At 51.8% G+C, this 26,533-nt stretch overlaps 7 protein-coding genes across 7 annotated transcripts; 4 read left to right on the forward strand and 3 right to left on the reverse strand.

Moving 5' to 3' along the window:
* Window positions 1–403: 403 nt before the first annotated feature.
* Window positions 404–8,155, reverse strand: ags1 (alpha-1,3-glucan synthase Ags1). Its single transcript, XM_025689733.1, has 5 exons — window positions 7,651–8,155; window positions 7,421–7,596; window positions 1,390–7,359; window positions 1,102–1,307; window positions 404–1,042 (listed from the first exon to the last, which is right to left on the reverse strand). Exons 1-5 carry the CDS (start codon window positions 8,005–8,007, stop codon window positions 480–482), a joined length of 7,272 nt encoding a protein of 2,423 aa, XP_025544848.1. The 5' UTR covers window positions 8,008–8,155; the 3' UTR covers window positions 404–479.
* Window positions 8,156–9,366: 1,211 nt separating this feature from the next.
* On the forward strand, window positions 9,367–10,240 carry BO79DRAFT_260872 (uncharacterized protein; the record flags this gene model as incomplete). The annotated part of the gene is made up of 3 exons (XM_025686430.1): window positions 9,367–9,528; window positions 9,806–9,864; window positions 9,949–10,240. The coding sequence occupies 3 exons, from the start codon at window positions 9,367–9,369 to the stop codon at window positions 10,118–10,120; spliced, it is 393 nt and encodes a 130-aa protein (XP_025544849.1). The 3' UTR covers window positions 10,121–10,240.
* A 2,185-nt stretch (window positions 10,241–12,425) lies between these two features.
* Window positions 12,426–14,673, forward strand: BO79DRAFT_162500 (alpha-amylase). The gene is made up of 2 exons (XM_025679070.1): window positions 12,426–13,844; window positions 13,900–14,673. Exons 1-2 carry the CDS (start codon window positions 12,834–12,836, stop codon window positions 14,554–14,556), a joined length of 1,668 nt encoding a protein of 555 aa, XP_025544850.1. The 5' UTR covers window positions 12,426–12,833; the 3' UTR covers window positions 14,557–14,673.
* A 360-nt stretch (window positions 14,674–15,033) lies between these two features.
* BO79DRAFT_260876 (alpha-amylase) lies at window positions 15,034–17,410 on the forward strand (the record flags this gene model as incomplete). The annotated part of the gene is made up of 8 exons (XM_025686431.1): window positions 15,034–15,379; window positions 15,445–15,873; window positions 15,937–16,547; window positions 16,608–16,631; window positions 16,698–16,718; window positions 16,776–16,995; window positions 17,044–17,305; window positions 17,362–17,410. Exons 1-8 carry the CDS (start codon window positions 15,301–15,303, stop codon window positions 17,408–17,410), a joined length of 1,695 nt encoding a protein of 564 aa, XP_025544851.1. The 5' UTR covers window positions 15,034–15,300.
* An 864-nt stretch (window positions 17,411–18,274) lies between these two features.
* On the reverse strand, window positions 18,275–19,796 carry BO79DRAFT_241620 (GPI anchored serine-threonine rich family protein). Its single transcript, XM_025685139.1, has 4 exons — window positions 19,376–19,796; window positions 19,235–19,313; window positions 19,034–19,168; window positions 18,275–18,971 (listed from the first exon to the last, which is right to left on the reverse strand). The coding sequence occupies exons 1-4, from the start codon at window positions 19,425–19,427 to the stop codon at window positions 18,494–18,496; spliced, it is 744 nt and encodes a 247-aa protein (XP_025544852.1). The 5' UTR covers window positions 19,428–19,796; the 3' UTR covers window positions 18,275–18,493.
* A 1,629-nt stretch (window positions 19,797–21,425) lies between these two features.
* catA (catalase catA) lies at window positions 21,426–24,186 on the reverse strand. Its single transcript, XM_025686432.1, has 3 exons — window positions 23,592–24,186; window positions 23,217–23,529; window positions 21,426–23,164 (listed from the first exon to the last, which is right to left on the reverse strand). The coding sequence occupies exons 1-3, from the start codon at window positions 23,823–23,825 to the stop codon at window positions 21,465–21,467; spliced, it is 2,247 nt and encodes a 748-aa protein (XP_025544853.1). The 5' UTR covers window positions 23,826–24,186; the 3' UTR covers window positions 21,426–21,464.
* Window positions 24,187–24,633: 447 nt separating this feature from the next.
* Window positions 24,634–26,384, forward strand: BO79DRAFT_184262 (iron-containing alcohol dehydrogenase). The gene is made up of 4 exons (XM_025680314.1): window positions 24,634–25,600; window positions 25,680–25,704; window positions 25,774–25,781; window positions 25,849–26,384. Exons 1-4 carry the CDS (start codon window positions 24,722–24,724, stop codon window positions 26,143–26,145), a joined length of 1,209 nt encoding a protein of 402 aa, XP_025544854.1. The 5' UTR covers window positions 24,634–24,721; the 3' UTR covers window positions 26,146–26,384.
* The last annotated feature ends 149 nt before the right edge of the window (window positions 26,385–26,533 follow it).

The following is a 26,533-nucleotide window of genomic DNA, read 5'->3' on the forward strand; positions in this document are numbered from 1 at the left end:
GTAAGTGTTGAGAACCTGAGGCAGCAATCTATCCCTTCCTGGGTTGTGGCAGGCATACGACACTGGAGAGATGGTTAGGCTCACTATTAGGCACCTAATACAAGCTACTGACTACTGGCTACCTCTCGCATCTCATCCAGCACTTCTCACGATATGCCAGTTACAATCAACGATTCTAAACACTCTCGCACGATCAAAGATATTAACAGCAGATGAATCTGCAGGGATCTGTTTTCCAATCCCAAAATGGTATTCAATGAGACGACCAAAACCTTATCCGGTTCATCATGCGACCTTCTATATACATACAGGAAAGATTATATTATGACAGACAGTAAGAGTATATCCAAGGGGTGTAGGTAGGTAGGTAGGTAGGTAGGTAGGTAAGGAAGGAAGGTAAGAAGGAAAGAATGGTGGGGACGTATGTAAAATGTTCATGCCCAGTGGTGCTCAAGCGCACCACCACATCATTAAGGCGTTCAAGGTTTGGAAAGCTGCTCTTTCCGGAAGAAGAGGATGAAGCCAGCACACACCAACAGCTGACAAAACAGGGCCACCCAGAACCACGCATTGGCCACTGCACTTCCTCCAAAGGTAGGGTCCGGCGACACAGGACCGGGCCCGACATTATTCGGGGCAAACGCTCGCGCACAGATGGTGGCGATAGAACCAAGCACCTGCGAGCAGATCAAGGTGAACAGCATGTGCATGCGGGTCAGGGTCTGCAACAGGATAATACCGAACCCAAGACCCTGGATCGAATCCAACACACCCAGCCAGAGCCAGAGACTCCGTGAGGCCAGAGCTCCGCCGAGATAGCCTCCGGAGACCCAGGGAAGGAAGTAGCCAATGCCCGAGACACCCCACCAGATTTGTATGAAGCGAGGCGCCCCGAGTCCGCACGCAAACACGGGCAGGAACCAACTGTGGGATTTGAAATAGCGGCTGACGACGAACAGGAAGCCCGCCCAGACGAATCCGTAGAAGACGATACATAGGATGACGATCTGCCAGGCCTTAGCGTGGTTGGAAGACCAAAGGACTGCAGAGTAGAGTTAGCTTGCCAGTTCGACAAGATATGGCGGGAAGAGATAGACTTACAGCCCCAGTTGCGACCGTAAGGTGCGCTAAGGAAGAAGTTTTGCAGGATGACGGCAACGAAGTTCCAGAGGACGATCTTGCGGCGGAATACGGACTTGTAGAAGGAGGCCACCTTTCCAGGGGTCTGGCGATAGTAGTTGGGAAGTCCGAAGAGCAACAACAATCCAACAGCCCAGAGGAAGATTGCAATCGGGTAACAGATGGCACTAAAGGAGATCATTGTTAGCGAGCCGAATGACTGACTAGATGGCTGATTGATCGATGAATCAGGGGCTTGAAGATACTCACGTCATCTTCCAGCTGTTGGCGATATTGTTCGTCGAGGTCAACAAACCCTGGCTGGATGCCTTGGTCAGGGTAGAACCCCAGTACCAGAGTCCGATAATATAAGCTGACTGGATACCCTGGATGAGACAGGCCCGGAAGATCCAGGTTTCAACCGGCGCACCACCTTCATCACCAAAGTTCAAGGCGAAGAAGATGGAGCCGCTAGAGGAGGCAGCGGCGTAGCATCCACTGCCGATGTTCTGGATCCAACCCCGGTTGAATGAGTTGGGTTCGAAGTGGGCGGAGCCGATCAGGAGGAAGGCAAGGCCATAGAAAAACCAGGGAGCCGAGAGGCAAACCACCGATTTGAAGTAACGGAACACGAGCCACCAGAGGATTGAGGTGATCAGGTAGGTGGTAGCGATACCATAAAGCTTCTCGGCCGTTTCACCGACCTCACCGGTAAGCAAGGTTACCTGGTAAGAGTTTGCTGCAATGATCTGACCCAAGGCAAGGAACAACGAGTAGACTGGCCAGTCTCCGACACGAATCTGCATCCACTTGCGCAGACCCGTCGGAGGCACGTAATCCTTACCCAGGAGGAACTCGTCGTCTTCCGTATCACGAGACTCTCGATCATCGTCGCCACTCACCCGAGAGCCAGTGTCATCGTAGTATGAACCAACGGGGGAGGCACCATGTTTGTCCCGGAAGACGGACGAAGCGGGGGATTTCAGACGACCCAGTCGAGCATCGCGGAACTTGTCGAACCATTCCTTTTCACTCTTAATGAGATATTCTTCAATGCAAAGCTGGGATTCGGAGTTCGAGCCGTTCAAGCCGGTCAGCTTCTTGTCGAATGCCTTGTAGTACTCGCCGGTAGAATCCGTGAAGAAGGGGTCGACCTTCTGCAGCTTAAAGTCCGTCTTGGTGCCAACGACCGAGTCCAGAGATAGAACAGATGCGCTACTGAGTCGGCTACCGGCATCCCCAAGCCTGGGTGGCGGGAGGAGGCTCTGTGTAGGAGTGGGAACGGGTCCAGGGCTGCTAGGAAGCTGTCGCGGATGCAAGGAGTCTTGACTATAACGGCGAATGCCCGGGCTCGTGGCCATACCAACTCCCTGCTGCTGGACCGCCTGCAAGCGACGTCCTTCCTCGACCTGGGCCGGGGTGAGAGTGTACTCGTCATCCGCGTCCTGCTGATCGCCAATATCCTCGTGGTCTTCTTCAACGTCAGTCATGGCCCCAGCGGTGTCTTCGTGTTCGGGGATACTGTCGCGTTGACGTCCACGACGGCCACGGCGCTCTTGATGACCAGGTCCGGAGCGAACACCAAGTGAGAGCTGCCGTTGCAAACCGGACCGCGGCTTTTCAGTACCGCTGGGACTGATATCACGACTGTAGTTTGTTTTCGGATCTGTGACATATTCACTGAGACGGTTCAGGTTCGAATAGCTGCTGTCCCGAGAATGGGCCATGGGGGTCTGCATTCCCGGGGGCATCAGTGGGCTTGACGGCTGGCTCAAGATGCCACTCGGCGTGGTAGTTCCAGACGGGGTGAAGGGTCGACCATTATGTTTGACCAATTCCTTGTTGTGCACTTGGATGGCGGTGGTTTGCAAGATCTCCAAGTCTTCGACCCACTGGGCCACCGGGAAGCGCTGTTTGGCGGACCGGGCACGCATCATGGCACGAGTTTCCGTTTTCGAACTGAGCGCCGCGTCGATAGCCAGCTTGAATTGAACGAGCAAATGAGAAGTAGAAGTCGATTCCACATTGTACCACCAACCTGGCATCTGACCGAGACCACCAACCCGGGCACCGATACCCAAAGCTCCCTTACGTCCGAACTCGACGGCGACCAGACCAAAGGGCTCGTCACGAGAGGGAATCAGCGCGAATTCAGCACCAGAGAAGATGTAGGGGGGCAATGCCGTGAATTCAGGTCTGGAAAACACTCGTCCGGGGTAGACCTTCATCATATGGTCCAGTTTGAGGGCCGCGAATTTACCGTAGAGATCGATAACCGGTCCAACACAAATGAGCTGAACATTGGGGCGCGCTTCCAGGACAGCAGGCATAACGTCGGCGATCAAATCAACACCCTTCTGCATCGACCAACGACCAACGAAGACAAGCAAATCGGCGTCAGGGTTTTGTTCCAGACCGGCCCACTCCTGAGCTTGACGCTTGAGGTCGCCTCGTCCAGCTTCGTAAGTCGGATCCACGGTCACATTATCACCCATGGCGCTGGCCTGTTCCTTGCTCCATTCACCGACGTCGGACGGATCAGGGTTAGGTAGGTTTCCAACCTTTCGGAGACCCCAGAAAATGGGGTAACGCGCGTAGGACCGCTTTCCATACTTCTTGGACACACCGACAGCACCGAAACCCTGTTGGTGAACACGAAGATAGCTAGCACCCGAGTGGAGCAAGTTGAACACCTCGCCGAACTGCACGTAATGCCTCACGGTCTCAATATCCAGGTTGAACACGGAGCAAACTTCCTCCTTTTCTTTCTGCGTCCGCATGGGCCACAGACCTTGGAATTCGGCGTTGTGCAGGGAAAGACAGGCAGGCACTGTATCGGGGAGTAGATACAGAGGAGCCAGGGAACCGTGGTAATCGTTGATATGATAGAGGTCGATCGGGAATCTCTTGCAGGCCTCAGCAATGCACTGATTCCAGGCGGAGTAGTAAATGGCGCTGTTCAGGTCGTCCATGCGGGCGGGGTAAGGCTCTGACTTGGACTGTTGACGGAACACAGGGGCATCCAGCAAAACGTAGGTGATGTTATTCAAGACGTGGTACTGGACCTGGACTTCGTATGAATTGCCAAGAATGGTGACGTGCATGGGCTCTGCGGGTTTATCCACGGGGTAATCAACGCCCCCGACGCAGGGCACCACCCAGATCAAGTCTTGATGACCCAGAGTCTTACCCATGAGTTGCGCCATGACACCAAGGCCACCAATCTTGATCTTGATGGCCCAATCCTCAATGTCGTACTCCATGGTGGCAATCAGAACCATGCGACGCTTGCCGCTAGCAGCACCGCCAATCGCCGTGTCGGTCTGGAGGAACCCGGACTTGTTTGCCAGACGCATAAGAGGGTTTGAGTTTTCCTCATCCATGCCACGATTGCGCTTGAACTTCCGGCGCAAAGCCAATGGGATCATCTGGTGCTTCTCGCTCACACCAACCTGGTTGAATTTGACCTTGTAGAAAGATTTCATGAAAGCCCACACACCGGCTGCGCCCGTGATGACGGGGATGATCCAAAAGAGCACATACATGGCGATCTGGGTATTCTGATGCCCGACAGGGAACAACTGGAAGCGCATGGTCCCGTCATCAATGAAAATATTCCACGAGATGTAGGGAGAGGGAGGATGTTCAGTGATGTTGATCAGTGTGGCGGATAGCGAAGAGGGCGGCATGCGATCGAGAACGGAATCATTGTCAGCGTCACCTAGGACCCAACTTTGGTCAGGCTCCCCGTCAGGGTTCATGCCCCAGATGTTCAATTGAGCCTGAGCAGGCCATTCCGCGGTGAAATGGTATTTCCAGAGACCGTCTACGCTGTCCTGCCGGACCTCGTTGTCCAGACCTGCATCGTATCCATACTGGTTGTAAGGACCGTTGAAGAAGACGTGAGGGAAACGGCGTGGGACATTCACGTCCCAGCCCGCGTCTCCCTCTTGGACGTAGTCGCTGCTGCCGGTCCACCGACTCCAATACTCGACGCGGACATGGTTTCCTTTCCAAGACTGTCTCTTGGTTCCCGACCATTCAAGTTCCTCAATAGTGTCGTTTCCGCCCTTGTAGTCCATCCAGTCGGAGAAAGTGGTTCCCCAATTGGTTGAATAGCGATACTTATCAGCACCAGCGGCGTGGTGCTGGATGAAAAGAGTACCATTGGATTCCTCATGGAGCAAACTACTCGAATAGTTTGCACTGCTGAAAATCATGGGATTATCGATCTGGCCGATGCGGAAGAGGAAATGGTCGACCGCATTGGTGGTCGCGTTCCCACTCTCTGTGCTGACATTGTTGACAGTAAGACGATGGATGCCGTTGTAAACGCCTGTCAGGTTGGCAGCCCACAGCCACACCCCGGGGATCTGGCCGGTCCAGCTGGTGTTAGTAGCGGGGACTGACTTGCAGTTGACACTGTTAGAATCGACGGACGGGACCTTTCCAATTTCGGTCGACGACGAAAGGGTAATTGACTTTGTCACCGAGTCGCAATCCATCTCTTCAGAGAAGTAGATTTCGACCTCCACATTCTCGTCTGCGTTCGGGGCCACGGTCGAGCGGATCGGGACATCGTGTCCCGGAGTGAACTTCGTAATCATCGGTCTGGGTTTAGTAAAGCGGGTTTTAGGCACGTAGGCCCGGAATTCATAGGCGTCCATGGTCATATTAGCCAAGCAGCCACTGTATGCAGTCGAGCCGTTCAATCCCAACTTAGTGGGGGAATCGATCAGCTGGTGCTCGTCATACGGGTGGAACAAGTTTTTAACCCAGGTGCCACTATCAAAGGGGGCAATGAGAGCTGTATCATTATCCGAGCAGTCAAACTTATAATCAATGGTGCGGTTCGTGTTGTGGTAAACCAGCCAGACGGGCTGGTTATTTGCATCCGAACCCAAATCCTGCACATCCGCGTTCACATCACGGAGGATGGACCAGAGTCCTGTCTCGGTGGCTGTGCCATTGGAACCGAGATAGTACACGTCTTCGGTGTGATTCGAGAGCTTTTGAATAGTATAGCCATCATTGAGAACAGGGAACTGTTCGCGCATCTGATACATGTGCTTAATGATATTGCGCACAGGATGAGACGGGTCACGATGATCGTAGGCCACTGTGGGGTCATGGCAGCCCTGGCGGCCAGACTCAATGGGCCAGTTGTAGTACTGGGACGATTCCAAGGAGAAACAGCCATGATCCCTCCAAGCGGTGGCAGGAGACATGGCCTGCCGACCGTAGATGTAGTTGGATGCCGTGGCATCCAGAACGTAAAACGCCTGTTCCTCGCCCCAGAGAAGGAGCGGGATTCCGGGGAGCAGAAGAGTCGTGATGTACAGTCCAAGTAACTGGCGCTCCACGCCCTTTTCCACAGTAGGCCAACGGAAGACATCCTGGTTGGTAGCCCCGTACATGTGGCGGGGGTCGAACTTGCCGGTATTCGCATTGACCAGATCATTCGACTGCAGCATGAGATTCCAGGCATCAACCCAGTCGACCGGCACATCGTAACCGGCAGCCAGGTTACCATCCATGCCCAGGAAGCGGGTCAGCGCTCGGTAAATGGAGTAGTGGAAGGCTGCGCCGTCGATCGCCTCATGTCCTACTTCACGCAGGAAATACTGGGCGTCAGAAGTGTTGGTCAGCTTCATGGCTGCCTCCGCCGAGTCAGGAAACTGATTTGGCTGTCTACCTCGGCCCAGGTAGATAGAACCAAAGGTATTACCACCCGTGATTTCGCCCGCAATGAAAAAGTTTTCCTTTCCAACGGCACGGGCACACTCGCGGTACGCATTGGACATATCTCCGAGAGCGTCAACGGTTGCCTGGGTCGCCTTGTCGTACCGGAAACCGTCAATATCGAGGGATTGAATAATAATGCAGGAGTGGCGGATCAAACGCTCGCGCACGGAGGGAACCCATTCACGGAGTCGATCCTGAACGGAGGCGAATTTGGCCAGCTGACGTTGCCAATCGGGGAAGACACCAAAGGCCTCAATATCACCATACTGGTCGAAGTCGCTGTTGTAACATCCGACCAGTTCCTCGGTGACTGAAGCTTGAACGGGGTAGCCATCCTCGAACCAGAAGCGGGGGTAATCGCATGTTTCGTTATAGTCATTGCCAATGTGAAAGTCCACGTAGCGGCGGTCAGTCTTCCACACCGTCTGATGTTCCTTCACGGAGAAAGGGGTAGTGGTGTTCAGATAGCCATCAAATCCGATCAAATCGCCCATCCTAAACATTGAAGGTGAGTATTTTTTGGGTGTGAAACAGAAAAAGGCAGCGGTTAACTTACGTTGCGATGGTGTTATCGAAAATGACATACATGCCCCGCTTATGAATTTCCGTGATGGCGTTGCGCCATGTCTGCAGGTTACCATAGTGTTGATCAAGCAAAGTCGTATCCAAAGCCGAATAACCGTCAGATCCCCAGGGCTGGTTCATCAGGATAGTTCCGGCGAGATAGAGGCCCTAAACGAATGTTAGTACTTGAATCGCAGCATCGCGCAAGCCACGGAGACCGACCTTGATTCCCATGCCCTGCAAGTAATCCAAGGTGTCCAGCAGGCCGGCAACATCACCACCATGGCGCATCTGATTTGAGCGGAGGTCGTGCTCGAACAGGGTGCCATTGATGTTGTCGTTTGTGGGGTCACCGTTGACAAAGCGGTCGAGAAAGAGGGTATAGACGGGGAAACGCCAGTTGTCCGGGGAGGGGAAGTAGTCCCCGGTGTGATTGGGCCATGTTCCCCAATAGTCCGCCGGATTAGTGGCGGACTGGTTCTGATTGAAGTTGTAGTCGACGAGGGACTCATCGTAGGGCCAGGCCGTTGCTGTTGTTGCGAAACAGGCGAGCAGCGTGCCGGAGATAGCCCACTTCATGCTGGGTGGGAAGGTCGAGTCGACCCGGGATGACCACCGGTCAACAAACCAGGAACAAGACGTAGGGCCAGGTCAATGCGAGATTGTTGAGTTGGCCAAAAGCTGGGGAGAAAGAATGGGTTCTGCCTCGTCACCACGGTTGACTGCGATCTCTCTTCGCTGGGTTGGTCAGGTCACTCAATGATAGTCGGATGGGTGGATGATGAATGCGACTGATAACGAGCGATAGATAGGGTGCAGATAACGAGAGAAACACAGCACGCTTCGTTAACGAGTGAAATCTATGGGGAATCACAATGCAACAACAATCAAAACAAGAAACGATGCATGAGATCAGAGATAAGATGGATCCAGCGAGAGAGGGGAGAAAGAAGAAGTGGAAGAGGGAAGGAGAAAGAGAAAAGATGATACGAGGAATAGGAGGAAGGAGAAAGTGTCAGAGGGGAAGGATGGATGATGGGGACAAAGGCGAGAAAGCCAAATGGAGAAAAAAGCTAATCAGTCCAACTAATAGTAAGATAGTACTGAACTACTAGACTAGCAGCGATGCTGAGGCTCAGCAATGAGAGGCTGGATTGGGGGCACACATCGATATCCGCGATAGTGGATCGAGGGGAAGGGACTAAGGGACGATGAAATGAAAAATAGAAAAAAAAAAGAAGCAGACGAGACGTCTCGTCTTGTCTCGTCGATGTGTATTTTGCTAATAATAACCCCAAGCTGACTGGAGGACCACTCTGAATGGCTCCCTGGTGCCAGCTCACTCGTATAGGATTTGTTCCCCGGGTAAGTTATCGAATCCACGCCGGAGGGACTTCTAGCCTTGTCCAGAGCCAGAGGGAGGGGCGATTTCCCTTTGGCTATGACGGAATACTTTTTGCCTGCTAAGAGTGGACTAGACCGCGGCAGTGCGGTGCAAAGACCAAAAGAGGGAATTTAAAAATAAGTATTGAAAAATTGAAAATTTAGAAGGGTTGGAAGGAAAAAAAAAAAATAAGAATAAAAATGAATAACGGAAGCGGACCATTGGGTGGTCCGACAGCCATCCCATTGAAAAAAAAAAAAAAACATGAGCCACTCTCGTATATAGTGAGTACTAGGCTATTCGGAGCCGTTAGATACTTAGTAGGTTTCCTCTCGGACCGGTAGGCATTTTACGGTGGAACTCAAGGGGCAGTTGGAACTGGATCACTGAATGTCTTAAAAAGAAGGGTTCTTCCGCCCACTTGATACCGCCAGGCCCTCACCAATCCCCTTTGAGATCTAGTCTCCTCCCTCCCTTTAGTCCCCCCGAAAAACTGGACCCTCCCTGGTCCCTCCGAGGAGTTTCTTATTGTTCCCATCGCCCATATTGGTACTATGGGAAACAAGCGAAGACCCCTTCTTCTGCTGCTACTGCTGCTGCTACTGCTGTTGCTTCTGACGGTAACCTCTACTCGGCCAAGGGTGCCAGGTCGTATTCACGCCCAAGCCAAACGATACCTGAAGAGGCAGCAATACGGTGGCGTGCAGCCAATCTCGGTAACGAAAAAACTCTATTGGCCCTCTTCTAAGACACTCTACACAATAGTGCAGGTGATGTCTTACTGTCATCAAGCTGCTCAATTTTTCTCGATCTCTTTGGGAAGAAATTTGGGTCTGATAAGGACAGACCCTCCCGATTGGTGGTGGAGGGTCCGGGATTCGACTACTTGTCTACTAGTGGTAGTATACTGGAAAGAAGTGATAGAGGTGATACCGTAATAGTGGTGATGGTGGTGGTAGTTGGTAGTCATTTCTTGTATGCTTGAGTTTTCAGGTTTATAAAGGGTCAGACCTATACCGTTATCTCCTGCCCTTCACTCGCAGAAGGGGGAGGTGAGCCATCCCATGCATGCAGCGGGCTTGGTGGTGTGTTTGTTCCTGAATATGGTGTGTGTGTGTATTTTTTGGGGCCAACAGTATTCCCAATCAGCTTCAATCCGCCAACTTCCGTGGCGTTGACTTCGGGCCTCCAACTGCAAAAGGGTCAGAGAAAGAAAGGAAAGGCAAAGAAAAGGAAAAAGACCAAAAATACCGACGAGCCAGTCATAACCCGGAGATGATTCCGTGGTTGATCCCGAAGCGATCCTGACCGGTTGAAAGTTTCCAGAAAGCTGTCACCGACCGAGAGCGGGCCCCTGCACTCTTTGCCTGCTATTTTGGCTGTTTTGCCCGGTTCGACTGCCAAGCCTCTGCGTCACTTTTTTTTTTTACTCCCTCGCAGCGGAGAAAGCGAAAAACACAAAAATAACAGGCAATAAGAAACAGGAAATTTTGACGCTGGCCTTGCCACTTATTTTCTTTTCTTTCCAACGAGCCTGAGGAATGATAAGCATGTCATCCACAAACAACGCTCGCCCCTGCAGAAGCATACTTCTACTTTCCACTCCTTCGAGGCCACATAGACCCGTAAGGTACACAAGTCAGTAAGATGCCAGAAAGTTGTGTTGGAGCCACGGAGGCCATCCTGGCCAGGCGGGAGTGGGTCTCCGGCGAAGGATTTACGGGATCGCAGATTCAAATCTGGATGGTCTTTGGTCGGGTTCCCGTGAGGCTGGCAGCCACCTTGGGTTTTTGGAGAGAGGGTCTACTTACTAGACTAGTTTGGACCCTTGGCATCCCGGTGTGCTATCTTTTCACAATTCACACAGCACCGAACCGAGTTAGATAGACGGGGCTAGTCTTCTTTGAGCCTCGCGGAGGACTAACGAAGTACCTAAGTGGTGACTACTACTGATTTCTGCTAAAGGTCTGATCGGATACACCACACTACGAGAAATCGGGCCATGCATGTCTTACTTGGTTTTATTCCCATCCCTCGCGGGCCAATGGTCTCCTGCAAATTGATTATCAGCCAGGGCAGAGATCACCCAGGAGCGAACAAGAAAATTTCCGAGCAACACCACCGTTTCCAATAATAAGGACTTATTCCTGTTTTTTTCTTGCTCCCTGGCCCCCACTTGGCGGTAAGGTACTGTCAGTACTATGAAACTTGCAGCGTTCTGATGGTAATTTGAAATCCAGGCTGCTGATTCGGGCAATGCCGCTTTTCCCAATCCTGCCAGCCAAGCCCGCCGCCAAGACCCTGGCGGTTGGACCTTGGCTCGCCTGGAAAAAAGAAATAATGAGAAGATAAATCAAATTTGCTCTCGGACAGGTTGTTTCCTCTTATCGGGCTGCTCTGTGTGCCTGAACCTTGCATTAGATATGAAGTCTATGAAGTCAGTCAACTTATGCAGACGAGGAAAATATCTCAATCACATATCTCCTGCCAAGCATCTGGGGTCGCCCGTCAAGGAACATGGCGAGAAGAATGAGCCAAGCTTTGCCCTCGTTCTCATTTCCCCTTTGTCCACCACGCGATCTCGGTCCAGAATTTGGGGGTTTGGAGCAGCTTCGTGCTTTCTCGGACCAGTATATCCGCTGTTGTCTGACTGTCTCACATATTCTCGAGTGCTCACAATGCTCCCCTGATGAACTAATTATACTAGTTGGCTAGTCTTCACTTGGTCAGGGTTCAGCGGTGGAGTCCCTGGCCATCCTCATTGGATCACCAAATAGCCTAAAACGGTGTCTTTCCGGAGATTCCAAGTAGGGCAGACACCAGAATGGTTCTACTAAGTACTAAACTACTAGTCAAGAACATGTCTCACTGGCCCCCTCTTCTTCCCCATTTCGACCCATCGGAATGGCCGGTTCGCTCATCTGCCGCTCTTTGTGCCTGGCAGAAGCATTAGCCCCAGCTCGTGGCGGCGTGACAGGCTTGGTCTTGGAGAAATCAGAAGCCATTCCTTCGCCGGAAAACTCGTGCCACCGTTGACGCCAGTGGTGACATCTGCAGGGGGAGGGGTTGAGGAGAAATGCCCCCTCTTGAAGCCAATGGGAAGGACAAGCTGGCAAACCAAGGAAGTGGTATTCTTCTAGTCAATAATCTGGGGGAGCTGCAAGAGGGAACCTCGGTGCCACCACCGGCAGGGATCAATGGTTCCTGGTCCTGCGCGGGAGTCGCCCTGGGGTTCCGGGAAAATCTTAAAGATCAGACTTCGAGGGATCAGGGCGACGCCTCTGTTGCCTTTCACACATGGCTGAAGATGAGGATGGTGGTGATCATGATAAGGAGGATAACGTATCTACTATCAATCTTTACCCTTTTCTCCGATTGGCAATTTCCCTTCGCCACCTTGAGTTATATGATACTAACCCAGATGCACTGCACTGCACACTCATTGGTCCCCTCTCGAATTGAACTAAAAAGCAGGCTAGTTTACTTGTTTATCATCCCATCCAGGGGATCCGGCCTGAATGCAGTTAGTGAGGTCCCCTTGCTGCTCGCTCCACCGGCATTTTGCACCTGCACCTGATGTTCAGTCAAGCTCTTCCCCAGCATTCCACTTCTTCTCGCTTCCCCTCTTCTCTCTCTTCTCCTCCTCCTCCTCCTCCTCCTCTCCTCTCTTCTCCTCTCCTTTCCTTTCCCTTCCTTCCTCCTCGCTCATTCTTTCGCTCTCGTCACATCAACCAATGTATCCATCACTGAAGTGACCCCCCTCTTCCTGGGCTTTTCCCTTGCCATTCATTCTTCCTTTGGATCTGACCATCGCCATTCTTTCTCTACATTTGGGTCCCACTTCTTTTGTCACTCTTTGATCTCTTGCCGAGCCCGTATCCTTCCTTTTAGCGTAAACGGCTATCTCCCAGCATACCACATTCGTCTTATCGTGTCTCCAAGTCGGCCCCGCAGTTGCTCGGCAGGTACATGTGAGCATCTGTATCATTGATATAAATTACATTTTCCAGTGACTGTAGCCATGGTCTCAATGTCAGCCCTGCGACACGGGCTTGGGGTCCTCTATCTTGCTGGCTGGCTGGGGGCGTCGCTGGCTGCCACCACCGAGCAATGGAAGTCTCGGTCAGTCTATCAGACCATGACGGATCGCTTCGCACGCACTGATGGCTCAACCACCTCCCCCTGCAACACCACAGAGGGTCTGTACTGTGGTGGCACCTGGCGCGGCATGATCAACCACCTCGACTACATCCAGGGAATGGGCTTTGATGCCGTCATGATCTCCCCTATCATCGAAAACGTCGAAGGTCGCGTGGAGTATGGAGAAGCCTATCACGGCTATTGGCCCTTGGACCTGTACTCTCTCAACTCGCATTTTGGTACGCACCAGGATCTGCTCGATCTGAGTGACGCCCTGCATGCTCGCGACATGTATCTGATGATGGACACGGTCATCAACAACATGGCTTACATCACCAATGGCTCCGACCCCGCCACCCACATCGACTACTCAACCCTCACCCCCTTCAACAGCTCGTCTTACTATCATCCGTACTGTAAGATCACCGACTGGAATAACTTCACCAACGCCCAGCTATGCCAGACCGGTGACAACATTGTGGCCCTGCCCGATCTGTATACCGAGCATGCCGAGGTTCAAGAAACGCTGAGCAACTGGGCAAAGGATGTCATATCCACCTATTCCATTGACGGTCTCCGCATCGATGCAGCAAAGCATGTGAACCCAGGCTTTCTGAAGAATTTCGGCGATGCTTTGGATATCTTCATGACTGGCGAAGTGCTGCAGCAAGAGGTCAGCACGATCTGCGATTACCAGAACAACTACATCGGCAGTCTCCCGAATTATCCCGTCTACTACGCCATGTTGAAGGCCTTCACCCTGGGCAACACCAGCGCCCTGGCCACTCAAGTCCAGGAGATGAAGAATTCCTGCCATGATGTGACCGCCTTATCCTCGTTCTCTGAAAACCACGATGTCGCACGATTTGCCAGCATGAACCCGGACATGGCTGTATGGACCCTTGAACCCTTGGAAGCATTCGCTAGCTAACATTCTGTCCCATTAGCTCGCGAAGAATATTCTTACATTCACTCTTCTCGCCGATGGTGTACCCATGATTTATCAAGGTCAGGAGCAGCATTTGGATGGCCCCGGCAGTCCCAAGAACCGAGAAGCGATCTGGCTCACTGAGTACAATACCGACGCCGAGCTCTACAAATTGATCGGCAAGTTGAATGCCATCCGGAAGCACGCCTACCGACTCGATAATCACTATCCGGATGTTCAGACGTACCCCATCTTCGAGGGTGGCAGTGAACTGGGATTCCGCAAGGGAGTCGAAGGCCGGCAAGTGGTCATGCTTCTGTCCACGCAGGGCACCAACAGCAGCGCCTACAACCTCTCGATGCCGGTGAGTTTCACGGGCGGCACGGTTGTGACCGAGATTCTGAACTGCATCAACTACACGGTCAATGCCCAGAGTGAACTCGTGGTTCCGATGGATAAAGGAGAGCCGCGCGTGTTCTTCCCAGCGGATCTGATGCCCGGCAGTGGGCTGTGCGGACTTCCTGTCGCAAATGTCACCTATGCTGCCTTGAAGACGCAGGGTGCAGCGGCGGCCGAGGCTGCCTTGTCGCTGGGCATCAAGACTGATGCAACTTCTAGTGCTTTGCTTTCCCTGGTGCTGTCTGTGGTAGCGGGTCTGCTTGTGGGGATGTGGTAATATGCTGATAGCTACAGATGGGATGAGATATATTATCTGTTTCTGTGTTCTTTGTATGTATTTGCAGTAACGATACCCTTACCTAGTATTTTGTATATATTCAACTTCACAATATTCACTACCACCTACATATACTCGCGGTAACCGCGTCTCGCTTTTCCACATTTAGTAAATAGTCCTTCAGCACTAAGCAATAAACAGAATAGAGACAACTAAAAAAGCAGTACAATATATATAGATCACCTATATACTAAATCCCAGACAATGACCAAAACGGGTACCTGCATCCAACAGCTGTTGACGATCACCGTGGCTGGCTGATCCTCTCCCAACACTAATCTGGAGGCAAATCCGTTCGGCCTCGGTAGGGTTCCGAGCAAAACCGCCCGGGCTAAAAATACTCGGTCATCAGCGAAAAAAACGGCCCACTTCAGGACCCATAGAAAATTGGAATGAAGTCATGCACAACGTGTTAACTAACTGACTAGCTAGCTAACCAGCTATTCTTAGTGTTGGCACATTAGCTATTCTAAACATTCTTTGTGAGCTCAGCTCCGTCGCTGCAATCAACTCTTCACCTACCATCCACCATCCACCATCCATCCAGGCTACATGGACACAAACACAGTAAACTACTAGCTAATCCCTCCCTCTTCGCCACAGTAAAAAAAAAAATCCTCACCACCACCACAAACCCACAAAGTACCCCCAAGCACAAGAAGAGCAAGACTCCAAACAAACAACATGTTCAGCTTCCTCCCATGCTTCAAAACCCGGCGACAACGCACCAAATCCCAAACTCAATCCCAAAAGCAAATAGAGGGTTAGCAACCACCCAATCACCCCCAATTACCCAGAAATCAACCCATAGTAATAACATATCAATAGAAAAAGCCAACGCCATAGAATCCCTCCCTTCATGGCACTCCCCCACGGAAAACACCCTCCTCTTCCAAGCCTTCGAATGGCACGTCCCTACCACCCCCAACACCCCAGATAAGCGCAGCCACTGGCGCCGACTCCAGCATGCCCTGCCCGCTATCCATTCCCTCGGCGTAACCAGCATCTGGATTCCGCCGGGATGCAAGGGCATGGACGCCAACGGCAATGGGTATGATATCTACGATTTATATGATCTGGGGGAGTTTGATCAGAAGGGAGCGGTGGGAACGAAATGGGGTACGCGCGCGGAATTAGAGGATCTGCTGAGGGAGGCGAGTGCCCTGGGCGTAGGGATATTGTGGGATGCGGTGTTGAATCATAAGGCTGGGGCGGATGGCGTGGAGAGGTTCGAGGGTGTGAGGGTTGGTGATGATCGTATTTCTCCCTATTTCCTATCTATTGTGTGTGAGTGTCATGATTACTGATACGTATTCTCAGGACGAGATATTGAAGATGGTGATCCCCAAGAAATTGCAGGCTGGACATCCTTCACCTTCCCCGGCCGGGGTACCACCTACAGTCCCCTGCAATACCACTGGCACCACTTCTCTGGAGTAGACTGGGACGACGCCCACCAACGCAAAGCAATCTACAAGATCCTGGACCCGTCCCGGCCGGACAAGAACTGGGCTCAGGATGTCGGCACAGATGAGAACGGCAACTACGATTACCTCATGTTCGCGGATCTGGATTACTCCCACCCGGAGGTTCGGGAGGATGTGCTGCGCTGGGCGAAATGGATTATGTCTGTGCTGCCGCTGAGTGGGATGCGGCTAGATGCGGCGAAGCATTTCTCAACGGCGTTTCAGAGGGAGTTTATTGATTGTGTGAGAAGTCAGGCGGGGGATAGGAAGGTGTTCGTCATTGGGGAGTATTGGAGTGGGGAGTTGAGGGCGCTGCTGAGGTATCTGGAGGAGATGGAGTATCGGGTTGCGGTGGTGGATGTGCCGCTGGTGGAGAGGTTCTCGGGGTTGTCGAGGACCAGGAGGGCGGATTTGAGGGGGGTGTTGAAGGGGACGTTGATGGAGGCTAGGCCGGGGAATGCGTTGGTGAGTTATCTTTCCTCTTGTTTGGTGGAATTGGAAAGACTAATGAGGTGTGTTGTGTAGACGTTTGTTACGAATCATGATACGGTGAGTACATCTCCTTCTTTGGAGTGATGGTATGTGGATGGATGCTGAACTGATATGACAACTCAGCAACCGGGACAAATGCTCGAGGTGAGTACATACATTCATTAAGTTTCTAATGACGAGCCACGATTTAACATCTATCAGAACATAGTCGAACCCACCTTCAAACCCCTCGCCTACGCCCTAATCCTCCTCCGCCAAGGAGGCAACCCATGTGTCTTCTACGGCGACCTCTACGGCAGCTGCGACGGTGGCCAGTCTCCAATCCCGGCCTGCGAAGGCCAACTCCCAATTTTCATGCGTGCGCGCAAATGGTACGCCTACGGCGAACAGCAGGACTACTTTGACCAGCCCAACTGCATTGGTAAGTCCGTCCCTTCCTCTCTGTGACACGATCTCTCATGAATGGAAGGTTTCATCCGCTACGGCAACGCCGCTCACCCCTCCGGGCTGGCCTGCGTCATGAGCAACGGCGGACCAGCCACAAAGCGCATGTACGTGGGTCGGAAACATGCAGGTGAGAAGTGGACGGATCTGCTGCAGCGAGACGATGATCACCCGTCTGTCACGGTGATTGATGAGATGGGGTACGGGGAGTTTCCGGTCCAGGGGATGAGGGTGGGTGTTTGGGTGGATAGTGCGGCGGATGGCCGAGGGTGTATGAAGGAGCCTTTGTAAGTCTCTACCTTTACTCTTGCTTGATTTGGGTATATGTTTGAAACTGACACAGGGGATATTGGAATAGTGACGTCGATATTTATGGTAGTCAAGCATGCTAGCTGACTTAGGACGGACCATTATTGAAATGAAATTGGTCCTAGTATCCATGTGTTCTAAGACATGATGTATATTATTATCACTTTCAATATGTAACTATCTATTAGACTAGTTTTACTATAGTAAGACAGCGTGACAAGATAATCAGACAAGACTATAATAATATATCCACACAAACTAGTTTAGACAACTCCATATATTCTAATACCTCCAAGACACACACAGAAAAACACACAAAAATAACCCAAGACATAAGACACAATCTCACCCAAAAATAATCCATCCATTCATCCAAGCGAGCAAACCAAACCCAACCCCCAAAAGAGAAATATTCTGTACTGGTCCGTCCGTGGCACCGACCCTCAGAGGTCTTTACCCAATACAGTAACCCATTCGGTGCTGCCCGACAAACGGTAACATTACCGTGATCAACATCCGGAACTTCCTACCCGTATTTTTCAATTCCAGCAACTTTTACTAAGGTTTCTGGTATTTGCCATGCCCTACAGGGTCTGGGTTGTGTCTGACTGTCGGGGTCATTCCCGAAAGGGTCCATCCAGCGCCGAGGGACCCATGGATCATCAACATCTAGCTGCGCATTGTAGTAATTGGGTTCTCTCTCGGACATGTTCTGAATTGGGAATTCTATCTACCTTGCCTATTCTTCGGTAGGAGTTGCCGGGCCATGGATGTCCCTTTCTCTCACTCTCGCTGCCTAACGTGCAGCGCACATGGTTCGACCGGTCGCATGGAACGGAACCAACCATCCAAGGATTTTAATCCATTCCATCCAGCTTGAACCCTACTTGACTACTTTGTAGATTAATGCCGAACCGTGGATACCATCTACAAGGATCTTCTTCGGTGATAAAATAAAGTAATGTAATGGATATATGCTATAGAACCATTAAGTAATAACTAGCTTGGCTAGAAAGTATGTATCTATACAAGCAATAAAACTGCGGTATTGCTTTCAAATCACCAATCAGGTGATAGACGAGAAGAGAAACTCCGTCACTCGTTCACATCCTCACCCCACCGCACTACATCTCAGCCATCCACAAATAGAACGCTTTGGGGATGGTTTACAACTGCATAGCCACAACACCCATCACCAAGCCCGCAGCAACAGACATCGGCGCAGCAAGAGCCATACCGGCGCCGGTGGAGACGGGAGCAGTAGTCTCGGTACCGCTGGCAGAGGCAGTAGAAGTACCCGAGGCAGAGGCAGAACGAGTGGAGGATGCTGTAGTCGACAGAGTGTTAGCGCCCGAGGTAGTAGTGGTTAGTTTGCTGGTGCTGCTGCTGGAGGTGGAGCTTGTGCTGGTGCTTGCAGTGGTGATGGAGCTGGATCCAGTGGAGGATGAGGAAGAGGTGGAGGAGGTATCAGTACCAGTAGAAGTGCCAGTAGAGGAAGAGGAAGAGGAAGAGGCGGAGGTAGTCATGGAGGCGCTGGCGGTGGTGGTGGAGCTGGAAGCACCCTCGACGGTGAACTGCTCGGACTGCGCGAGAATACCGCTGTTCGTGGAGGAGGTGGAGAGGAGGTTGATTTGGTAGCCGGAGCTATTTTTGTTGTTAGTATGGTGGTGATGGTGGATGAAGTGTAGACAAGTGGAGGAACATACCCATCAGTGACGCCGGACAGGCCGGACACAGTGTAAGATCCCTTGGAGGTGTCGACATCAGAGGCGACCTTCTTCTCTACAGTGGGGTAGACGGCGTTGTTGACCAGGTAGAGGTCGAAGGTGGAGGGGTCAGTCCTGTGCATGGTGGTTAGTATGTGGTGTGATTTAGGGCTGATAAGGGAAAGAGGGGACGGGACATACGAGACGGAATCCCAGGTCACGGTGAAGGAGCTGGAGAGGTCGACATCTTCGCCCTTCTTGGGGGAGGTAACCTCGAGGGCTAGATAAATGTTAGAGAACTGTATCGGAGAATTGAATGGGAAGATAAGAGTGTAGACTAACCGCCGACGAAGGCAGCCAGAGGCAGAAGAGACACGGCGTAAGAGAGACGCATGGTTGCAGAGGTGAATGAATTAAAGAAGGGGAAAGGGTATCAATTGGATATTATGATAGAAGAAAGATAGAAGAATGATGGAAGGAATCAAGACAGAGAAAAAAAAAGTCGGAAGACACCCTGGTTAAATAGAAGTGTTAATGGGTATCCAGTTTGCCATCGTGTCTCACAAATACTGCTAGTTAGTTCATGGCCGAGATGACCGAATCTTCAATCAACGGGTTCAGTTCAGTTCAGTCTTAGCCGCCCCAAAGAGAATCCCGGAGAATGAACCGGATCCATTACATGACAACAATAACAACAACACCAACTAGACTACTGCTACTACTTACTAGTACACTAAGTCAAGTAGATCCTCCGATGGTCTGTGAGTGGGCGGCTTCTCAATACTTTGGATCATTTTGAAAAACAGGCATGCTATATATAGCCAGCTGGTCAGGAACCAGGGAACGGGGCGAACGGGGGATGGTGAGGTTTCTGATGACAGGCAATCGATGCTGGCGCAGGATTGGGCTGGTTTCAGGTGGACAGGATGCAGCGTGGACCAATAGACACTCGATTGATAACGCATGGGGCTATTAGCTTATGCGGATAGAATATGAGGAAAAAAGGAAAGAAAAGTAGGGTAGAGTGGAAAAGACCTGTCAGAATCATCTCTCCCTCTGTCTCTTTCTCGCTCTTACTCACTCTCTTTTTCTCCATTTCTCCAATTAATTTATTTCTCTAATCCTCGCACCGCCACTCTTCGTAGTCCCCATCTTGGCAGAGAATCCCCCATGCATAATAATAATAATAATAATTCAATCCTCAACTGCTCAGGTCCAAACTCAAAATCTCGACCAGCACAGGATACTAACAATCCCTCCCCCTCCCATCAGCCCATCCTAACCTCCCCGTAAGTAGACCTCCCATATTACTTCCCACGTCGCACTTTGTGCTTCCTTCCTTATTAATGTTGGAATTCGTCATCCTCACACGATAACTTGTTTTTGCTGGACGCAAGGGGGCTCCACTGGGTGCCTTATCAAGCCTGGCGGTTAACCATCTAACCACTTTGTAACTAGCCATAACCAACTAAATCAATAGAGACTAACCAACTTCATACCTAGTAGTATTCTTACCTCTCTATCTCCCCGCCCAATCAACACAGCACGATTGACTCTTTGTTCAATGCGGGAAAGAATGAACCCTCCCTCCCACCTATTTTAACTCCGCGTCTTCGTATTCCCTGATAAAGCCGAAATTGAGTGGCTGGCACTGCCCTTTCCCTTTTTCTTTTCTTTGACTGCAGGAACACACTTTCTTTCCTTTTCCCCCCTAAATTGCAGATTTCGTTGCACAAGGAACGATACTGTGCAACATACCCTCACTGTAGATGTAATGTATTGTCGATCTATTTACTGTCGCCCGATTGAAAATATGGAGTTAGTAGAGCGGGGTAAATATCTGTATCTCAGACGGATGGCATTAGATTCCACTTTCTGGTCGAGGATCTTGGTTGTGACTGTGTACTGTGGACCGTTAGATATGTAATCTAACTATAACAACTAAAGTTATCGACGCATATTCATCTATCTGCGACGCTCTGAACACGTATTGATCTTTGGGTTGACGGTGGGGAGTGTCGGATGCGATCTACTAAATTGGACCACCAGATATAACATTGAATCAAAATCTTCAATGATGATAACCGATTGTAAAACGTATGAAGATTCGCATCCTGAATCTTCTATCCCAGCCCCTGTTGCAGGGTTGCTACACACATGTTGTGTTAGCTAGGTAAGTGCTTACTAGCAGTCAGGGGCGCCCGACGTGATACAATTCATCCGATTGTAATGTATTTGACGCATCGCGAAGATGATTCGGTGGTGTGAGATGTTACTCTTACGAGGTATACTTCAATCCTTCTGATAAGTGCATTAAGTAGTCATTATCCTAACATACATTTGCAGACAACTAATTACTCATTTCTCATGAACATAGACCATTTCGTCATGCCAATCTACACCCTCATCCGAGTTTAAGGATTGAGGCTGTTTACCAGGCGACCGTCGAGCTCAGCCCATCCAACTCGCGCTGGTAGTTCCGGTGCTGTGCAATCTGGTAGAAGAACATACCCACGAAATCCTTGGCGCCCTTCGCGATCTGCACGCTTTCCTTGAAGCTCTCTGGCTTCTGCACGCCACCGGCCGTGACTACGCCATACCATTCCACGGGCTGTGGCTTGGAGCTGGTGGCCACTTGCACATCTAGCACACTACCCAGCGCCTCCTTGATTAGCTCGGCCGCTTCACCTGTGCCAGCCAGTGGCTTCAGGTGGCCAAATGTCTCGGCGATCCAGTACCGCATCTGCCCGTTCTTCCGGAGCGTCTCCACATGCGGGCCACCGGGAATGAACGTGGCATCAAACATGGTTGATCGCTGTCCGTCATACTGGTGGTCGGCGATGATGCCCTGCGATGTCTCCTTCGATTCCCCGTCGGCATAGATGGGCGACCGCTTGGTGCCGATGACAAACGGCAGAGCACCCGCGACCTTCACAGCGGTCTGAATGCCCTTGAAGGCCACCGGGTCGTATCCGTCGCCAATTATGATGGCAATGCGCCGACTGGCAATGGTCGGAGACTTGGGGGGAAATTCGGTCTGGGAAACATGAATCGTCTTCCGGCCGTGGTTGGCCATGAGGGCCTTTTGAGGAATCGGGGCGCCCACGACTTCCGCCACCTGCTGCGCTAGGGTCAGGTCGATCTCCGCCAGGCGCTTGCCGGCCAGGCGCTCGTAGACGATAGGGTCATCGCAGTGGTCGAGCTCGAACCCAAAAGCCTTGACAATGTGCAGCTTCTCGTGCTCCGACATGGAGTTGTAAAAGAGTTGGGCCTGGGAATGATGCTCGCGGAACTTGGGGCTCAACGCGCGCCTCTTGCGGCCTTGTACCGGCTCGGGGTATGACTCGAAGCCGCCACCCTTGGGAGCAGGCTCGTCCGGCTTTGCCGCCTCGAAGCGGTTGGGCCAGTAGTTGACGGTACCCTTAGTGATGCGGTGTTTCATGGCACCGTCGCGGTTGTGGTTCAGCACAGGGCAGACGGGGCGGTTGATGGGCAACTCCTCCCAATTGATGCCGAGACGGCTAATCTGGGTGTCGAAATAGGAGAAGTTACGGCCCTGAAGAAGAGGGTCATCGGAGAAGTCGATACCGGGAACAATGTGTGATGTACAGAATGCAACCTGCTCTGTCTGTGGGAAGAATTCATCCACGTTGCGGTTGAGTTCTAACACACCAATGGTGCGGGGAGGGACCAGGTCCTCTGGCCAGATCTTGGTCGCATCGAGAATGTCGAACTCAAAGTCATCCTGTTTCTCTTCAGGGATAGTTTGGATAGACAGGTCCCATTTCGGATATGCGCCGTTGTCAATGGCCTCCATCAAATCCTTGCGATGGAAATCCGGGTCTTGACCGGCCAGCTTCAGAGCTTCATCCCAGACGAATGAATGCACGCCTAGGTGAGGCGTCCAAATGAATTTGACAAAGTGGCGCTTGCCCTCCTTATTGATAAGCGAAAAAGTGTTGACACCAAACCCTTGCATCATCCGATAGGACCGGGGAATGGCGCGGTCCGACATGGCCCACATGAACATGTGAGTGGCTTCTGGGTGCAAATAGCAAAAGTCCCAGAAGTTGTTGTGCGCGGTCTGCGCTTGAGGGACCTCATTATGGGGCTCAGGCTTCACAGCGTGGACTGCGCCAGTTAGTCAAGTCAGGGATAAGAAAATGGATTGGGATGGACGTACCGAAATCAGTGAACTTGATAGCGTCCTGAATGAAGAAAACTGGGATGTTGTTTCCAACCAAGTCCCAATTACCCTCGTCTGTGTAAAATTTGGTTGCGAATCCACGAACATCACGCACCGTGTCGGCGCTTCCCTTGCTGCCCTGCACGGTGGAAAAGCGGACGAAGACCGGTGTATTCCGCGATGTGTCGGTTAAGACCTTGGCATAGGTCACGTCCTCACAGCTTTCGAGTAGCTTAAAGTTTCCAAAAGCGCCGGTTCCACGGGCATGGACGACACGCTCGGGAATCCGCTCGTGGTCGAATCGGTGAATCTAGGATACGATCAGCCCTTGCATACCTCTCCACGATAATCAGCGCAGGCATGTGGAAGTACCTTCTCGCGTGCAATCTGATCCTCTAGCAACGATGGACCTGTGCGACGGTCGTCGACTGACCGCAGCCAATTGTCGGTATTGCTAATGGGCACGCCGTGGTCGGTGGTCTGACGCTGCTCAGTGGTGACATCGACCAGGTCGCGCTCCAAGTCGACCGTCTTCTTGTTCTTGGATGAAGCCGTCTTAACGGCTTCGTGAGCCTTCTCAAGCCCTTCGGCAATGACCGTGGCCATGGTGATACTGTGGGGTTGCTGAAAATAAAGCCAGTGGTAGGGAATTCGATAAGAGCTAATGGATGGCAACAGAAGAATTCCAGCGACCGAGGGGGTGAGCCTACAATTATGTATAGACGATATATGATCATCGAAGCGCTTCCCAGTTCTGCGAGCCAGTCAAACATCCTCTGTAATGGGGGTTGTCGGATTGGCTGTCTGGCACGTAACCATGACGTTGCGACCGAGACGTCACCGTGACTACTTTCTTCCCCAGATCCATCCGGTGCTTAGAATGCTTAGAAATCTGCAGGCTTCTTATCCACCAGATTCAGGGTCTAGACATTGGGCTAAAATCAGGCTGTCTTCCCACGAATGAGTGGTACTTGGAGGCGCTCATTGGAGCGTTCACTGGCGGTGGTAGGGGTGATGTTATGATGTTATTCCCAGTCGGTCCTCATCGGCAAAGGCGGTCCGATAAGCGATAAGGATTGTGATGCATTTGCCATCCAGCATGCACCGCATCATCGTGCGGTTTCCAGGATTGCTGAGCCCTGAAGCCTGAAACCTGAGACAGTGGAGCATCTTTTCTAAGCGTGCATCAATTTGCACTACGGCCATGTGTTGTACCAGTACCTCCAACCAGTGTCTCCGATCGATACCTTGAGGCTTGGCCTCCCGGGAGCATCCATTGTTAGTAACCTCGTATGGATTAGTTCAGTCCAGTCTGACTGTCTACTAGACTAGCGGCTGCACACGCGAAATTGCCGATTACTTGTACCCCGCGTATCATCCGGTTTATGTTCATCCAGACGTGTCAGAACTAGTACCTATCCAAGCTTTGCCGTCGTGCTGCTCGTCCCCGGATCGAATCAATTCGTCGACCACCTCTTCAACCAAGTTCACGCGCCCAGACCATGCGGCAGAGGATCAAGCAACTCGACCTAGACGGTCGCGAGGGCCACGATGCCGTTTTTGAGGCCTCCTACTTGGATGATATTCCGGCCGCCTTGGAGGAATGGGGAGCGTCTCGCATCCTACTAGTCGTGAGCACGACCCTCGACACCAAAACATCCATGATCAAAGACTTGGAGGCCCGGCTATCCCATTGTGTGCTACAAAAGAAAACGGGAGTGGGAAGTCACTCCCCGTACCGGGACATCATGGATATTGCCCATACCATTCAGTCACACGGTACTCAGGCCGTCATCTCTATCGGGTCCGGTTCCTACTCCGACGCATGCAAGATTGCCGTCATGCTCAGTGCGACTCTCCCAGCCGGCTTCGGCACTGATGATATGGAAGCCCTGGTCGATCAGGTTTACGGTCTGGCTGGCCCCGACGGGATCAAAGCACCCACCACCAAGCTCATCTGCGTGCCGACCAGTCTCAGCGCCGGGGAGTGGAACCACTATGCCAGCGGCACCAATGCTCATGGTAAGAAACAGCACTTTGTGCATCCCGAGGGATCCCCGAGCTTGATCCTGATGGACCCGCGGATCGCCAGTACCATGCCCTCGCACCTGTGGCTGGCGTCGGGTGTGCGGGCTGTGGATCATTTCGTGGAGACACTGTGCAACCCTGAGTGCCACGAGGAAGCCACGGAGCACATCAAGAAAGCGCTGCCGATCCTGATCCGGGGTCTCAAGGATTATCACACCGGTCAGGAAAAGCATGATGAAGAGGAATTGCTCAAAGGCATTTCGGAATGTCAGCGCGGCTCACGAGACGCTCTTCTGCCCTTCATTCAATGGAAGATTCATATGGGGCCAAGCCATGCGATCGGCCATCAACTCGTGAGTCTGCTCTTTGGTGGCGCATCTACATTGACTGTACTGCGATAAAGACTACTAACCACCGAACTCTGCACAACAGGGAAGTGTCGCTGGTGTGCAGCATGGTAAGTGATCCCGAAACCACTTCAAGCTGCGGAAAGTAGAAAGCCACTAACTGTTCTACGCATGTTCAGGAGTAACGGTAACTAAACCCGAGAAAGCCACCAATTGTGGGCAGACAGTCGACTAACCTTTCACGTTTTGTGTAGAGTTGCATCATCTTACCCGCGACGTTGCGATACACCAAGCCTCAAACCACGGCTGCCCAGGAGATAATCCTCGACATCTTCAACTCGGTGTTGGGGTTCCAAGAGACTGAAGCCGCTGACGCTATGTTACGATTTGTGCAACTCCTGGGGATGCCATCCCGGCTGTCCGAGGTCAACGTGACCAGTGACGAGCAGTTGCACAAGATTGCCGATATGACTTTGACTGACGTCTTGGCAGAAAAAGGGAACCTGCCGGACAGAGCTGGTGTGCTGCAGATCCTCGAAATGGCTCGGTAAACAAGTATTATGCGGCGGGTCGACGGAGGCGTCTTCAATTCCCACTTCGTCGTACTATGCTTCTAGGAGTATGTTCCACCACGAAGAGTGGCAGACTGCCCTAGAAGTGTAAGCTGTTCGTTTGATCCCTTTTTGTGCTTCTGGTTTGTTCAAGAGTCCAATGTCTGTGGGATGGGTCGTGGACGCGCGTCCAGAAAGCACGCGGGAAGGAATGGAAACAGCAGCGCATCCGAGACTCCACTGACGTCATGGGTCACTGCACCTAGGTTAGTTAGCAGGTAGCAGTTAGACTAGTTAGACAGTATATCTTCGCGATGCCATCTGGCATCTCCGATCATAGATGCACATAATTGCGAGTTGCTGCCCATCTGAACGTGACAGCTTCTGA

This window comes from Aspergillus costaricaensis (assembly GCF_003184835.1).
Source record: "Aspergillus costaricaensis CBS 115574 unplaced genomic scaffold BO79scaffold_1, whole genome shotgun sequence".
In the NCBI taxonomy this organism is placed as follows: Eukaryota; Fungi; Ascomycota; class Eurotiomycetes; order Eurotiales; family Aspergillaceae; genus Aspergillus; species Aspergillus costaricensis.